Raw genomic sequence first — 15,151 nt, 5'->3', positions numbered from 1 at the left:
TAATAACATAACCGACACCACATAAATTCTCTTTACCACATTCTTCGGAAACTGCACAACGTAACGTCTACGTGTGCAGACAATGTTTGCGCTTGTAGCTGAGCTACAGTTGTAGTTGTCAATGGATCTCGTTCACGTACAATTCCTCGTTATATAAAAAATGACTGCGAAACACCAGAGGGCGCCCGCGAAAGCGTCTTCAGTGCATGAATAGTTAAACGGCTAAAAACGAAAAAAAGATTCTCATTACAGCGCCAGGATCTTCCTCTAATTTTGGAAAGTAAAAGTTTGTATTAAACTAAAATGGTAACAAAACGCACCTGTATATTTTGTTCTACAGCAAATGTTTTTGGGCATTAAAACGCCAGCGTTTCTGCTACTGAGTGCTGATTGGTTGTTGAACTGACCCTGGAGTAGCATAAATGCTAACGTTTTACGGCTAAAAACCCGCTGGCTTTAAGGAGAAAGGAAATACACGTGTACGTTTTCTCTGCTATTTTGGTGTACAATACACTTCTGCCTTTCAACTTTAACGATAGATCCTGGCCAAGTGGTAATAAACTAGTTTAACCTTTCGTTTTTAGCCGCTTAGCACCATTCACCCCAATCATTCCGGACTCTCTCGCGGGTGCCTCTAGCGTCTGACAAAACGCGGAAGACATTGCAGAGTGGCGATTCTCCTCTCTAGAAATTATCTTGTTTTTAGAAGGGCAGCGAAATCGCTTAACGGGCAGGTCATCTGGTCAGCTATCTGACAGTTGTACTAGGGCGCACAGCTACCTTGCTAGCTACTTATCCCTAACAAGGTTCAGCTTGTCCACGGAACAGGAGCCTGTGAGTGAGTCAAATTATACGATGTTAATATTTCATGGGAGAAGTAACATTTGCTCAACGGAGTACACTAGTTAAACACGAGTGGCTAGATTTCAACTGCTTTGCTAGCTCGATAGCTCGCTAACTCGCTAGCTACGGTTACCAAAATGAGAAGAACTATAAAATCTTGCTTACTAGAAAACAAAACATTCAACCTAATCTAGCTAGATTAACGTTGACAGCCTAACCTCACCTAGCTGGTTTTATATTGTCAACCAGTGGGGAAACTGCTGTTGTGATAGATTATTGGCAGTTCATCCAGCTAGCTGTCAATTTTAATTAACCTTAGCTGACGTAACGCTTTAGCTACCTAGCTATCTGAGACACGGAACGAGGATTAGTTAGCTAGGTAGCCATTGTCTCAGCTTCTTTTGTTGAGATGAAACGATAGCTAACAAATGTAGCTAACCTAGATAAATTGGAACGTCAATAAAGAATATCACCATTTCAGGTTAGCTACCCGATTTCGTTAGTCGAACATTGAAGGTGTTCTGTGTTGCTAATTTTCCAGTTAAGTTAGAGTTCTTAACATTACACTACCGGCCAGTTTCGATTTTGTAAACAATTGGTAGATGGCTAGTTAGCTAGCAACGTTTCTGGTGTTAAATCATCTTTCAGCTATCTTTTAGTTTATTGCTAAATACGTTAAATATGTTGCATAATAGTTTTATTATTGTGATGAAAATCAGGGTTTTCGCTACCACGTCAACATTTAGCTATGGTTCAGCGTCAGTTTTAAGTCACATTGCACTAACTATATTTGGAAACAAAACAAGGAAGTCGTTTTTCATTCACAAGGCGTGGAACATAAAGTGTAGCTGTTAACTGACAGTAATTTATGGCTTTGCATTAAACAGTGATTGCACAGTTGTATGGTCAACTAGAAAACATTGTTCTACAAAAAAAAAAGTCATCTTTTGAAAATGTATGATAACCCCAATTAAATCAAGCCAGGGTAGCTCTTCATACTAAACAGAAAGCTATTGATCTGTTACTGCAGTTATACTGTGGCGTTCCGACATTAATGTACAGTGATAGATTAAATATTGTTTAATTCTTCAGGAGACCATAGGCCTGCTGTGGAGGAATAAGATGTCAAAAGGAATTAATAAGTGTGCGTCATCTGTCGGGGTCTTCTCAGCACCACTGTCTTGGACGCTATTGTTCTTCCTGAGTGCACTAACTACTGCCCTGGCATCAAGTAATACCCATTCAGCCAGTTTTTAATTTATGTTCTCTGTTGCAGTGCTGATCTTGGGCTTAATACTGTGTTTGAGGCAAAATATTGCAACCAATAAACAGTATGATATTAATATGTATTAAAGGAAATTTAGCCTATATATATTTATATCTGTTTATATCTATTTATCTGTGAGCTGTCTTTGTATTTGGGAGACTTATGTACATTTAAATATAATGTCTGTGAGGGTGAAAACAACACATCCTTCTTGTTTAGCAATTTAAGGGTTAACCTAGAAATGCTAAGGGGTAATATACAGTTTTGTAATAACCCATTTCCCAAGCCTACCAAAGAGATTCTCTCAGTCAATAATGTCCTCAAAACACAAAACAGAATGTTGTTTTCTGGCTGAAATCACCTTTTTGCAGGTAATCCTTTTTTCTTTTTTTTTTTCCAACAATAGAATAAAACCTTCTAGCACTTCTGTGGCTCACCATGATTGCATAAGATGAAACCACATTCCCTTGGTCTTGTACTTATAAGCCTGCAATTATTGATTGCATTTTCTCTGCCCACACCTATGAAGTAGTACTTCAAAAACATTTCTGATTCCATAGCATGTCTAATGTCAGGAATTTCTGATGACTATTGACTTCTTAGGCTGTGTGAGGCCATTCTCCATCCAGCACGGGCAAGTCAATGTAACAGAGACCAACAGAGGCTCCTTCCCAGTTGGCACTGTGCTCCAGTACAGCTGTGATTCAGGCTTCACTGTGGATGGTCCCAATATTGTCATCTGCACCAGAGAGGGCCTCTGGACTTCAGGCCCACCTCGCTGTCTGCACAATAACTGTGAGTAATATAACTGAACTTGTTTTAATGTCCTGTCTGAATTTTTAAAATGACCTGTGAGGTAGGGTCAGGCAGCATTGACTTTTTTCGTTCTGTCTTCAAATAATACCCCCATAAACCGGAGTTTGCGCAGAGAAACACTTTTTGTGAACAATTGCATATGTTACAAACATTACAACATGGCAATAATAGAAAACTAACAAATATGTTTAAACCTTACAGGTTTAAATGTACATAGCCTATGCTATTTAGCTATATATTTCTGTAGGTTAATCTCTTATTGAACATTGTCCACAGAGAACAGGATAAAAAAAAATCTTTAACAGTGAGTTAGAAAAAATATAAGCTAGCATGACATTTATGAAATGAACACAAAACAGTTCAAAGGAAAAACACTGTCTTGGCAGCAAAATGGTATATATTCAGTGTGCTGTGCTTAACGAAGAAAACAGTAGCACACAAAATGGGCTACCATTTACTAAACAATTAAAACTAATTGGTTTACTTTGTCAGGCTTGAGCAAGTTAGGTACAGGGCTTACAGTATTATTCTGCGACAATAAACAAATCTCTGATGCTGCTTGCTCCTCTGTGGGCATCAGAGGTCCACTGGCAGCTGCTTTTTCAGCAGGAGGCTGCCCAAAGTTGATTGCTTTTGTTAGAAATTTGGCAAAGATGCTCCCAAGTGGTGCAACAGAAAAGCATTCGCCCTACCATTGAGATCAGACTTTGTGATGGATGAAACAATCTGTAACAATGATTTTGTTTACATTTTAATTAAAATATAATCAGTGTTTGCATTGGTGGACTTGGGGGCGGGGGATGACAGCTGGTATGTGTAGGGGGCATGATCAAGTGCCCTCTAAGATGCATCTTTATGCAATTTTATTGTGCCCTCTAGAGCACGATAATTAGAGAATATGTTTTAGTGAATGCCTTTCTAGTGGAGAAATAAATGCAGTACCCTTTAGGGTGCTCCTACAATGGTCTAAACTTAAGGTGCCCTATCACTGGAAAACGATGCTGTTATGAAGTGCTTTCTATGCAGACACTACATGATTGTCACAAAGGGTACCCTTTCCAGTAGAGAACATGGAATGCAGTGTTACATAGGGTACTCCTACAGGTATAGGCACAGGTGGATGATGGACAGCCTATTGTCTTGTCTACTCAATTATAGCCATCAGACCAAAAGAAGAGGGAAGAAAAGGCAATGCTGCCCCAGCCTAAACATCAGGAACCTGGAAATACCGGAGACACTCTTTCAAGCTGCTCTGTGTGACCGCCTGCCATCAGAGTACCTTAATGATGTTGAGGCATACTGGAGTTCAGTGTAGATCATCATCCTGAACACTGACTGAGAAGTCCTTGGTTTTCATAGAAAGAAAAGCCAGGACTGGTTCATTGACAATGATAAGGAACAATGAACATCTTATTTCCAAAAAACAACAGGCCTATTCTTCCTGGCAGCAGGACATCACTTGCAAAGCCAAGAGGCAGGCTCAGTCCAGAGCCATGGCTTTTGTCCAGTGCCGAACAAGGGGGCTCAAAAACAAATGGTGGACAGAGAATGGCTATGATATTCCATATGTTGTAGAAGTTGGTGACAGGATGGGTTTCTTATATGCCTCTAAATCTGTATATGGACTTGGATTCAACCTCCTCTGGGCATTCTTTGACAGAATGCCCTCACTGCTAGAACTTTTATGGTACCACAAGTAGCATCTTCAGCCATTTGAAGACCCCCCTCCCCTCGCACAAAAGCCCCCCCCCCCCCCCCCCCCCTTTATATGCCATTCCAGATTCCCTCTTAGATGTCATTCCAAGTGAAAGCACAATGAAGTACCCTTGCATTGAAGAGAAAAAAAATCCCATTGAAGAAAATTGGATGCAATACTGTAAAGTTTCTCCTACAATATTCCCTTTAGGGCAAGCTTTCCCAAAATGGGTGTTGTGACAACAGTCTAGTGGTGCCACCAAATACTTTGATAAGATTTTGAATTTGTCTTTCAAACTCAGTAAATATGGATGTGTGGTTATACTTTTAATCTGGATCAGATTAAAGGAATTATTGATCAAGGATGTTGCAACATAAATAATGCATCATAACTTTTTGCATGCTGGTGGGGCCTCCTGTAGTGCAGTAGTTACCTTTTTTATTTTTTAGCTCCTACACTCCCCTCCAAACAGCATAAGCATGATGTATGTTGCATATGGGGCGGTAGGTATGTTAAATTTTATTGGAACGTCTGGTCTTCGATAACAATTGCTCCACTGACGATGACACTGTAACTCATTCTGTATTCCAAATTAATATAAATTGCATACCCTGAATTGCATTCGTCACTTTAGTAAATGTCATAAAACGTAAGTCCGAAGTCCATGCATCCAGAGTTTTAGATTTGGCTGAGGTGATGGCACTGTTCTGATGTTGGCTTTCAGTGCTCCAATGTGTCAGATGTTTTGCCAGCACAATTAGGAACAAGCCCCCAAGCTTAATGAGGTTGTGAAGCTACACATACATTTAAAAAAAAATCTAGTCATAATTCTTAAATTCTACAGAATTCATGCCTGCATTCGCCATGCCTTATGTGGATAGATTTGTCAACTTTTAAATGTGTTCTACAAGTACAGAGTTAAATCAAACAAGACATTACTAGTTAAAGTAGCAGACATACAATAGGTAGGTAGGTATCATGCAAACCAGCAGATGGCACAATGCACAAAGCAAGCTTCCATGAAGGAAGCAAATGGGCTGTGTTTAACAGTACAAGGCACCCAGGTGTTTAGTATTGAGCAACATAATTTTGCTCTCTGTTGGTGATGGGCAGAAGAAGCCTCATTAAGCTTTGGTGACTTATTCTTAATTGTGCTGGTAAAACACTTGGAGCATTGAAAGCCAACAGAATAGAGACACTGGTGGTGTCATAGGTTCAAAACTACATAGGTCTGCAAACTATACACCACTAATTTCATTAAAAAAGATAGAATAATTATTAATGATGTTTAGTCATTAAAATGCTGCTATAAGTGTCTTTTTTTAAAATATGTTCCATTTTTATGTAAAAAATGAAGTACTATAAAATATTGAAACCTTTTGGTGGGAGACACTGGGATGAAAGTTTAAAAAACTCTTCTTGTTTCCATGTTGCCAATTTTCTAGTTAAAAGATGCCCAAGAATTTTACACCCTCATATAGATTGCAGGTTGTAGGATAGTGCCAGCACTATAGAAACCCCATCTCCATCCATTGTTTTGATGTTCATAGGTTCAGATGTGATAGTCATATAGTAATATTAAGGTTTGTACAAGCTTTGATGCATGCCATGCGTTATGTGGATAGATTTGTCAACTTTTAGATGTGTTCTACAAGTACAGAGTTAAATCAAACAAGACATCATTAGTTAAAGTAGCAGACATACAATAGGTAGGTAGGTATCATGCAGAGATACAAGCTTTAATGCCTTATTATCACACGTCCCACTCTGGTTTTCCCTTCTTCACCACATGGACAGTTGAACAACAGCAAATGGCTGAAAGGCCTATCTCCCCAATTAATTAATCTGAGTAAGGGTGGAATCTGAGCTGACATCTGATCAGTGTTAGGGCAATAGATTAACCCAGGTTAACTCAGCAAGTTTGCAAATGCCAACATGCAGCCTAAAACAAAGGTCCGTCAATTCCCTCTTGTGAAACAGCAGACAAAATTCCGTCCCTGGACTATAGCAGTAGAAGAACAATTCTGGGTGATGTCCTGTTTCTTTCACTGAGGAACAATTGGTGAAAATTCCTTGCAAATTCCAGAGAAATTCAGCAAGGGCAACAATGTTGTTATATCCAAAATTGCACATGAGACTTGGTAAACATCTGGGCATAGTTTAAAGAGCATACTTTATGAAAGTTAAATACAATTTGTAAACAAAATGTGTTTGTGCTCTTGGTTTGAGCCATCCTTTGTTTAGAACCATCTAAACTCAGATTTATGCATACAGAAATTGGATCTTTCTTCTTCACTTACAGTATGTCTCTACTAATAAACATGCGCAATATGAGTTTATTGGTTAGGTTGATGTTATTCTTTTATTTTTTTAGGTACACTTGTATACAAAATGCTCATTAATACATTTATTCAAAAACTGCAAACTAATTATGCTCATTCTTCTCTATATAGCAAAACTTTCTATTCGGTCCTGTTCATTTGAGAATATAGGAGAAAAATGGTGACGTTCAGCATAATTTCTCTGTTCATCATTTAATCAAGCCTTTTTCTGTACCATGCTTTGTATTCCAGTGTGTGGTCCTCCATTTGAGCCAAATAATGGGGGTTACACCTGCCATCCATCCCCATGCCATCGTCTGACGGATGGCACAGTGGTCGAGTACTTCTGTGACGAAGGCTACACACTGAAGGGGGACTACAAATACCTCACCTGCCAGAGCGGCGAATGGGACAGCCCCATGCAGATCAGCTGTGTGCTCAGCCAGGGTAACTGTAATTATCTGTTAATGTCTGTGGCTTATTCCTAAGCTCCAAAAGCACGGTTAGTGTGCTTAGGCTTGTTGCTCTTTAATGCTAAAAATGACTTAAGTGTAGTGCAGGAAGCAGCTCCCACAAATAGCTAGATCTGGTAAGCAAGGAGCAAGGGCTATGCATCTAATCCCCACTTTTCCTAGTTATGCGCCTGCCTGGAAGCTCTCGGTGGAGGAAGGTTTGGTAACTCTTTAAACTCTCCTCTCTGCAGAAAAGAATACATCTCCCATACTGGGAATAAACACACTGTCTATCGTGGCCTCCACTGCCAGCTCTGTGGCACTGGTCCTCCTGCTGGTGGTGCTATTTGTGTTATTGCAGCCCAAGCTAAAGTCTTTCAATCATGGAAGGTAAAACACTTTTTTTTTTTTTTTCTTTTTTTCCAGCTATTACAACAGGCAGATTTATTTTCCCATGAATAACTATTGCAAACTTGAAGCTTTTGCACATTTTGGAAATGATAAATTGAATGAATGGTGTGCCTCATTAAAACACCAAAGCACTTAAACTCATTCTGCGACTGGCTTCTCGCTTAACAATTCCAATTACTATGTCATGCATGTTTCAGTGCTAGATGTAGGTTTAGAGAAAAAATATGCCAAATAATTTTATTCATCATAATATATCATTTCCATTTTGTTTACATTCATTTTCAGCATGCGTTATTCTTCAAAAATGCTTTGAAGTCTAGGAATATTCTCAGTCACCTTCTCCCCTTTGGTAGGCGTGAGCAAAGAGGATCCGGGCAGCCTGTGACCATCATGGTGGAGGGTGTACAGGTGACCTTGCCGTCCTATGAGGAGGCTGTGTCTGGAGCTGGAGGTGTGGTCTTGACCCGGCCACACCCTGACGCGCAGCTGGAATCTCTGGAGCAGCCTTCAGCCCAGGCCTCAGTCACACATGCGCAGCATGCAGTTGTGCATCGACCACCTTCCTCTTCATCCTCTTCCTCCTCCTTTTCCTTGGATGCTGTGCAGGGAGCGACAGCCGCATCCACAGCACTCCAGTGTCACAACCCAGACGCTAGTCAGCAGAATAGATTACATACGTCTCTGCATGGCTCAGAGCAGGACCTGTCTGATGGTAGGAACTGTGGTTGATTGATTTCTTTCACATGCTGGAGAACCAAAGTCATATCAAGAGTTAAACCAAATGATTGTCAAGCTTGTGGTAGTAAGTAAATAACTAATCTTCCTGTACTCTTCTCTGTAGACATTCCCCTATTAAAGGAATCCTGAGAGCTCCTGGACATCTATAAGCTGCCATACAGCCTCCACAAAGACTGCAGTCCTGCAGGCCTGACTTGTGATCTTTCTTTGTGCTGCACCTCTGCAAAATACCGCTCAGCCAATCTCAGGTGATACTGAACTTGACAGGCCCAGTGCCTGATAGAAGCCACCAATACTGTCCAGTCAAGAACTCCCACTAATTCCACATATGCGTATATCACACATGCTCCTCTGTGTCCTTCAGGTTTATGAGTAGGAGATGTAGCAGCACTGTACAGAGAGCAAATGATTTATGAAAGGCCTAACTTGGTATTTAAATATTTTGTTATTAAATGTTTGTGGGGTTTTCTGTTCAGAGAGGTCAACCACAGTGGTCACATGATCATACTTGATCCCGCACACAAGAAACCCCCTCACCCTTATACATTATTAAAATGCGCAGAATACCACTTGACATTGTGAATGATGCATGGATACTTGTGGTAGCACTAAAGGTTTTGTTCAATTTGTTTTTGGCCAACTGCCACACCATACTAAGGGCTATTTCTATTCTCATGTCAGTTTCCCCCATTTATTCATTGTCACTGCCAGCCATTTGTTAAGAGGTGTGTGTGTGTGCGTGCGTGTGTGCGTGCGTGTGTGCGTGCGTGTGTGCGTGCGTGTGTGCGTGCGTGTGTGCGTGCGTGTGTGCGTGCGTGTGTGCGTGCGTGTGTGCGTGCGTGTGTGCGTGCGTGTGTGCGTGCGTGTGTGTGTGTGCGTGTGTGCGTGTGTGTGTGCGCGTGTGCGTGCGTGTGTGCGTGTGCGTGTGATTAAGAATTGGCTACTGGACATTGTGACAATTTAGCATGCCTGATCAAAATATCTTGATTATGTACGGCATGCTAGTTGTTATTGATAGCATTGTAAGATCCTTTAGGATGGGATTAGGAGGTGGCTGGCAATAAACAGGTCCAAAAAATCATATATTTGCTTTGAGAGTATACATATTATCAAAGAGGCTACCACCTCACTGGCAAAATCTGATATTTCAATGTCAAAATCTAAAAACTAGCTGTTTCTGTTGAAGGTTGTATTATTTTCCTAGAGACTCATAAAACCATAAATATGTCTTAAATAAATGTCTGGGTGAGCGTAATGTTTTTGACAGTATGACAGGTTTTATTGTTCAGATTTTATGTTTGCATTTTCTTTTGCATTGGAGAATTTTATTTAGTAATTTGAAAAAACAGACCTTGTATATGAAGTGCTATTGATTAGCATTGTAAAATAAAACTTCACTGAAGGATATAATGATTCTTTGCAGGAGCAAACTGAATAATTTAATGTAAATGGATTTATTTAATGCCAAAAAGTGATGTTCTGTACTATATCACCTCAGTTTTCATTTTGGAACAGAATGAAATAACTAGCAAGCAGTAGTTTTTTGTTTTGTGGGGTTTTTTTTGTATAAAAGTTTAATTTATCTTTGCATTGTAAATAACTTCTGATGTTTTCTGATTAAATATTCTTTTAACTGCTTTACACTGTTTGCGACATTGATCTTTCATGCCTACCTTATTACTGTCCAAAATGTAAAACTTGACTTTTTTAACTAAAGATATTCTAACTAGATATTCATATACACCAATTTTTCAAAAAGTAAAGGGAAAAAAATAGAAAGGTTCTATGCAAAAGGGAAGATTCTATGCCATGCAGTATTAAGGCTGTTCTAAGAATTCTAAAACAAACCTATGGAACATTGGGTAAATTGTTTTGTTGGATGATGATTTTTTGCTGTCAGTTTAATGGTCTGCAGTTTAATCCTTTATGTCCATTGGGCTGCCCAGGTGAAGTGTTTTATTAGAGAACTTCATCTTCTCCAGTTTGTCCACAACTGCCAGGTACAGTTTTCTCTACTGGAAATTCCAAAGAAAAAGATGTTATAGCTACCAGAATGTCATGTTAACAAGAATGACAGCCATTTGAATCTGTTCATGTTTGCTTTCTTACAAATCACATATTGGAGTACATATATCAAAAAGATGGTTGATGGTTGGAAGTAGGTTATAGCTCTAGTCAAAGTATTTTCATGTGAAGTACTTTAATTTCTCATGAACAGACTGGCAAAATAACAAACCTTTAGTTGAGGGTTTACACCTTTGGTAACATCTGAAAAGAATTATGAAGAGCAGAGCTTCGACCACCTGAAATACAAAGTAAATTAATGGAAAAAGATATAGGGGTCCAATGACCTCTGGAGAAAATGTCACTTTCAAAATAGTGAAGCACAGCTGGACATTTTGACAGCCAGTCTCCATGGCAATTGTCCTCTTGTACCTGTGGAGGCAAACAAGAATTGTTCAGTTCCACTTTCATGATAACACTGGACAAGTATGGTAGATTTAGCAACATGAGTGGCCTTACTGGCCTGAAGCATTTAATATGAAGATGCAAAGTGCTCAACAGACAATTGAAAATATCAGACATTTAACAGGTAAACATTTCTTTTAAAATGATTTTGTTTTAGAAGTGCTTTTAAAAAGATTTTTGTTTACTGTGCATTCTGGCGGAGTATGGTTGACAGGATATACCCAAGAAGGAAGCCTAGGAAGGGCATGAGACAACTCACTGCCATGAGCTGTGGGGAGAACACTACCATTTCCCCGATAGCAATTCCAGACAATACTCCAATGGCCACACAGGCTGTTATCCAAATCCTCATACCAACCTGATAAGAAGAGCAATAATATGATTTTTTTCTGTTCCACAAAATGCATTCAAGTCTTTAGACATGGAACCTCATTCAAAGTTATTGCAAACACTACAGTATATCAGTATCAATATGAGTTTATATTTAGCTCAGCAGGCTATATGGTAAAAGTCCATAATACAGTTTTAAAGTTTTAAATGAACAGTTTCCTGCAAATCAATGAAGGCTAGCTGTAGTCTCCTACAACTCAGTAGTTTTTAATGGGCCATAATACACATGAAATAATCACTTAGCTTTAGAGATGCTTTTTGTTCCTGATGCACTGTGGGGCAGGCTTATGTGCTGATTTACCTTAAGGATGATTTGTGAATAACGTGGTGCCCAGTGGTTGATGCTGATGCCAATGGCACAGGGCATCAAGATCGTGATGAGGGAAATGATGATACCAACATAGGGGACCGCAAACTCCATACCATGGAAACTTTGGCAGTACATATAAAGGAGAAAAGGCATTGCAACCAATGCCATGACTGTGGAGCATGTGGTCATCACAATGCTGTAGAAGATAGAGTTTTGGTATCATTTTTTATCACTTTTGTATTCTTTTCAATAATGTTTTGAAAAGCCACCTTTTTCACATTTTTTTCACATTTGAGCAATACACGTATAGGGTGGTGTCTAGGTTCCTCAGATAGTTTTATATCAATTGCTTGAATAATTTGTAAAAACAAATTAAAATAAAGCCACCCACTCCATTGGACTCCATTCAGTTGCAACATCCATATTACACACACTGTATACACACTGTAAACATGGCTAATACAGACACAAATGTTCCACTGTTGCATGCTTGAATCATACTAGTGTATTCATCTGCCGGAACGATCGTTGGAAGTACTATACCAAGCTAGCTAAATAGACTAGGCCAAAATGAACAAAAACATTATAAAAACCTCCAAATATTTTACTCTGTTCCTTGCCATGCCTCAGTCCATGAGAAAAAAAAAAAAAAAGCTGCAGCAGGTATAATTACAGTTTTTATACAGTTCCCCCTGTAGTCCAAATCAAATTGTAACACTAATCAGATTCATTTATAACTAATTCTACATACTGTTTGAGGTGACTGGAAATTGTCCTATTTGTATGTAGACAGGCTCTGCGTATCTTTTACAGACTTTTCAGAGTAAAAGTGCTGATGTAGGGTCAGCTGTATGGTCAGCCTGTGCGCAGCTCAGTGTCTCTTTGAGAGATTATATTACCTTAGATTCATGTCCCCTTGGATAGCTAAGGACAAAATGTTCGAGAGGTTCCCACCAGGACAGCATCCACAGATCAGCACAGTGACAGCCTCAGTAGACTCTAGCTGAAAGACTTTGGCTAGGCAGAAGGCCACAAGAGGCATGATGCCAAACTGAGCTGTCATAGCTATTGCTACACCTTTTGGCTTGACAAAGTGGTCCCTGATTTTCCCAATATCCAAGGTGCAGCCTAGAGAGGTCATGGTGATGAAAAGAATGATGATCGAGAAGCCATTGAGGAGCTTGTCCATGGCTGAAGAAAAGAGGGACAGGAAGCCCCCATGGACAGTGATGTTCTCTGAGGTGATATTGAGGAGGCTGTAGTCATAGCTTTGGCTGACAACACTGTAGTGATCTTCTGTCATGTTCATAAGTCCCATTACAACTATGGCTTACTCTGCTCACTGCTGGATTTTAAAATGAGAAGTGTGGTAGAAATAATTTGTATTCTATTAAAAAAGTGCTGTAATTGTAATGTATTGTGAGATTTTTGGTGGGCCTGCAACCCTCTGTCTTGATTAACTTTTGTTTGTGTTCTTCCCTTTCATTCACTCTAAAACTGTTGAACTTCACACATCGTGTCCTGGAACAAGGAGAAAAAATTAACAAAGAACATGAAAAAGGCTGAAAGGAGGAAAATGATCATTGATACCAACAGTGGGTAAATCATTTTAGTTGTTCAGTTTAATACAGTTAACAGTTAACACAATTAACCCAGATGCTAAAGTAATGGAAGCATGATCATTCTTATTGCAAGGGATGAAATAATGTATTGTTCATCTTACTAGTTCTCTATAGTTTACCACTCACACAGAGAGAGAAACTCCATGGTTAGTGTGTACTTTTATCTGTTGCTTTGATGTAAAAAAAAAAACAAGCCATAGAAAATCACTTAAAAAATCTACCATGTTGAAATTAAAGTCCTGAAGAGCATAAAATGGTTTTATAGGTATTAATTACCCACTATAATTTTTATGTCAAGTTCTATTCATAACCCAAAGCATATAATAATACAGGAACACTATTTAAAGGTTTAAATCTGTTGTATCTTGAAAGTTTATATTATTTAGTCATTATCATTACAGTTTATTTAACCTACTGAACCAGAACAGTTAGCAAAAACATGACATTTTAACAAAACATTACTAACTACTGGAAGACAACAATATGCCATCATTTTTTATTTAAATTACACTGTAAATGTTTGTTCTTACCTTCATTTTTGAAAACATTCAGGAATAATGTTGATGTAAGTTATTCTACAAGTCCGCCACTCTGAATCGGTCTCTCACTTTTTCTCTCTCACACACACTTTTGTATCCTCCTTTTCTCATCTAGTATTCCTCTGTTTAACCCCTTTTTGACTCTTCTTTGTGATCTTTGTCACATCGTGGTTTATAGTTGTCATACTTATGTTAACCAATTTGAACCACTAACCTTTTCTTTATCCCAGGCACACAACATAGGAATCCCAGGAACAATGAATAAATAAAACAGGGCTGTTTGTCTCCCTTTTCTTAGGCCACACACATACATACACACACACAGAAAAAAAAAAATCCCTCCAAGGGACAGCAAAAATCTTTATACCAACCAACACCAAATAATACACCAACCAATATAACTGCATGGTATATAAGAGACTACATCATTCTACAAATACAACATAAATCAAGACTACAAACCACAAAATAAAAAATACAAAACCAGGATCAGGCAACCATGCATCAGGCAACAACCTAAAGGAGAAGAGTAGAGTAAGTTTAAAAAGTTGTAAAGACCATGGATTTGTCACTTTAAAATTAACCATACATACTAAGGAGTTATAAAGTTAATAATCGAATAAAAAATACAATGTAATGATTAAGATTTTGATTATTACAAAATCTAACAAAGGGATGGTACTAAGACAGGAAAGTCTGTAACCAGTTCTGGATCTCTCACCAGTGAAAGTCGGGAAAGTGTTGTTAAAAATAAATAAATAAATAAAGGAAAAGGTCATGTGCGCTCTCGCGCATTGATGACATTTCCTCCTTGAATGGGTGTGTGGCTGCTACACATGCTTCAAACATGAGCACAAATTAAACACATCCTTGGAAGCCCTGTGTAATACATACACATAAAATAATAACTTCTATTTTCCTTTTGACTTGATATTGTGATCGATGAAGATTAGCTTTTGACTGGCCTGATCCTAATCCAATTGTCTGTCTGTTCCATGATGTGTCCCAAAACTGCTTTGTCATTTACTCATAGAATACATCCTAGCCATACAGTAGGTTTGAGTCCAATGAACTAGAATAGTGTTGAAATACAGGGATCAGTGCTGATGCCTAGAGGTGCAAAATACATAAGCTCTATATCATACAATAGTAAGTGCAATAAACAATAAGTATGAGAGTTTGATAGTCAACATCAGTGTAATAAACAATACCCTACAATAAATACTAGTTTCAGTTAGTCAACAAGGAAGCCTGGTCAGTGGTCATTTAAATATTCC

General features: G+C 38.7%; 2 protein-coding genes across 6 annotated transcripts; one reads left to right on the top strand and one right to left on the bottom strand.

The window, feature by feature from the left end:
* Positions 1-751: 751 nt before the first annotated feature.
* Positions 752-9,339, top strand: LOC113579864 (sushi domain-containing protein 6-like). Of its 3 annotated transcripts, none has more exons than XM_035533142.1 (7): positions 752-838; positions 1,936-2,074; positions 2,705-2,905; positions 7,196-7,390; positions 7,647-7,785; positions 8,160-8,518; positions 8,648-9,339. In XM_035533142.1, the coding sequence occupies exons 2-7, from the start codon at positions 1,966-1,968 to the stop codon at positions 8,671-8,673; spliced, it is 1,029 nt and encodes a 342-aa protein (XP_035389035.1). In that variant the 5' UTR covers positions 752-838; positions 1,936-1,965; the 3' UTR covers positions 8,674-9,339. The 3 variants fall into 3 exon arrangements, with proteins under 3 accessions (XP_035389035.1, XP_026869865.2, XP_035389036.1); XM_027014064.2 differs by having other exon boundaries at positions 757-834; positions 2,714-2,905; XM_035533143.1 differs by lacking the exon at positions 752-838 and adding an exon at positions 854-1,324.
* Positions 9,340-9,397: 58 nt separating this feature from the next.
* Positions 9,398-14,092, bottom strand: LOC113579865 (sodium/bile acid cotransporter-like). 3 transcript variants are annotated; one of them, XM_027014065.2, is made up of 6 exons: positions 13,866-14,092; positions 12,613-13,234; positions 11,705-11,909; positions 11,199-11,371; positions 10,781-10,980; positions 9,398-10,559 (listed from the first exon to the last, which is right to left on the bottom strand). In XM_027014065.2, the coding sequence occupies exons 2-6, from the start codon at positions 13,029-13,031 to the stop codon at positions 10,504-10,506; spliced, it is 1,053 nt and encodes a 350-aa protein (XP_026869866.2). In that variant the 5' UTR covers positions 13,032-13,234; positions 13,866-14,092; the 3' UTR covers positions 9,398-10,503. The 3 variants fall into 3 exon arrangements, with proteins under 3 accessions (XP_026869866.2, XP_035388416.1, XP_035388417.1); XM_035532523.1 differs by having other exon boundaries at positions 11,235-11,371; XM_035532524.1 differs by having other exon boundaries at positions 11,273-11,371.
* Positions 14,093-15,151: the final 1,059 nt, after the last annotated feature.

This window comes from Electrophorus electricus, chromosome 13 (genome assembly GCF_013358815.1).
Source record: "Electrophorus electricus isolate fEleEle1 chromosome 13, fEleEle1.pri, whole genome shotgun sequence".
Taxonomy (NCBI): domain Eukaryota; kingdom Metazoa; phylum Chordata; class Actinopteri; order Gymnotiformes; family Gymnotidae; genus Electrophorus; species Electrophorus electricus.
Note: the sequence above shows the minus strand (reverse complement) of the source record. Positions and strands in the feature narration are given on the sequence as shown.

Excerpts from the sequence above, each read along its gene's own strand:
- LOC113579864 (XM_035533142.1), top strand. The coding sequence starts at position 1,966 with ATGTCAAAAGGAATTAATAAGTGTGCGTCATCTGTCGGGGTCTTCTCA. Across the intron at positions 7,391-7,646 it reads CAGCTGTGTGCTCAGCCAGG|AAAAGAATACATCTCCCATA; the intron begins GTAACTGTAATT and ends TCCTCTCTGCAG. Across the intron at positions 8,519-8,647 it reads AGAGCAGGACCTGTCTGATG|ACATTCCCCTATTAAAGGAA; the intron begins GTAGGAACTGTG and ends TCTTCTCTGTAG.
- LOC113579865 (XM_027014065.2), bottom strand. The coding sequence starts at position 13,031 with ATGGGACTTATGAACATGACAGAAGATCACTACAGTGTTGTCAGCCAA. Across the intron at positions 11,910-12,612 it reads CAAGGGGACATGAATCTAAG|CATTGTGATGACCACATGCT; the intron begins GTAATATAATCT and ends TATCTTCTACAG. Across the intron at positions 10,981-11,198 it reads ATACTCCGCCAGAATGCACA|GTACAAGAGGACAATTGCCA; the intron begins GTAAACAAAAAT and ends TTGCCTCCACAG.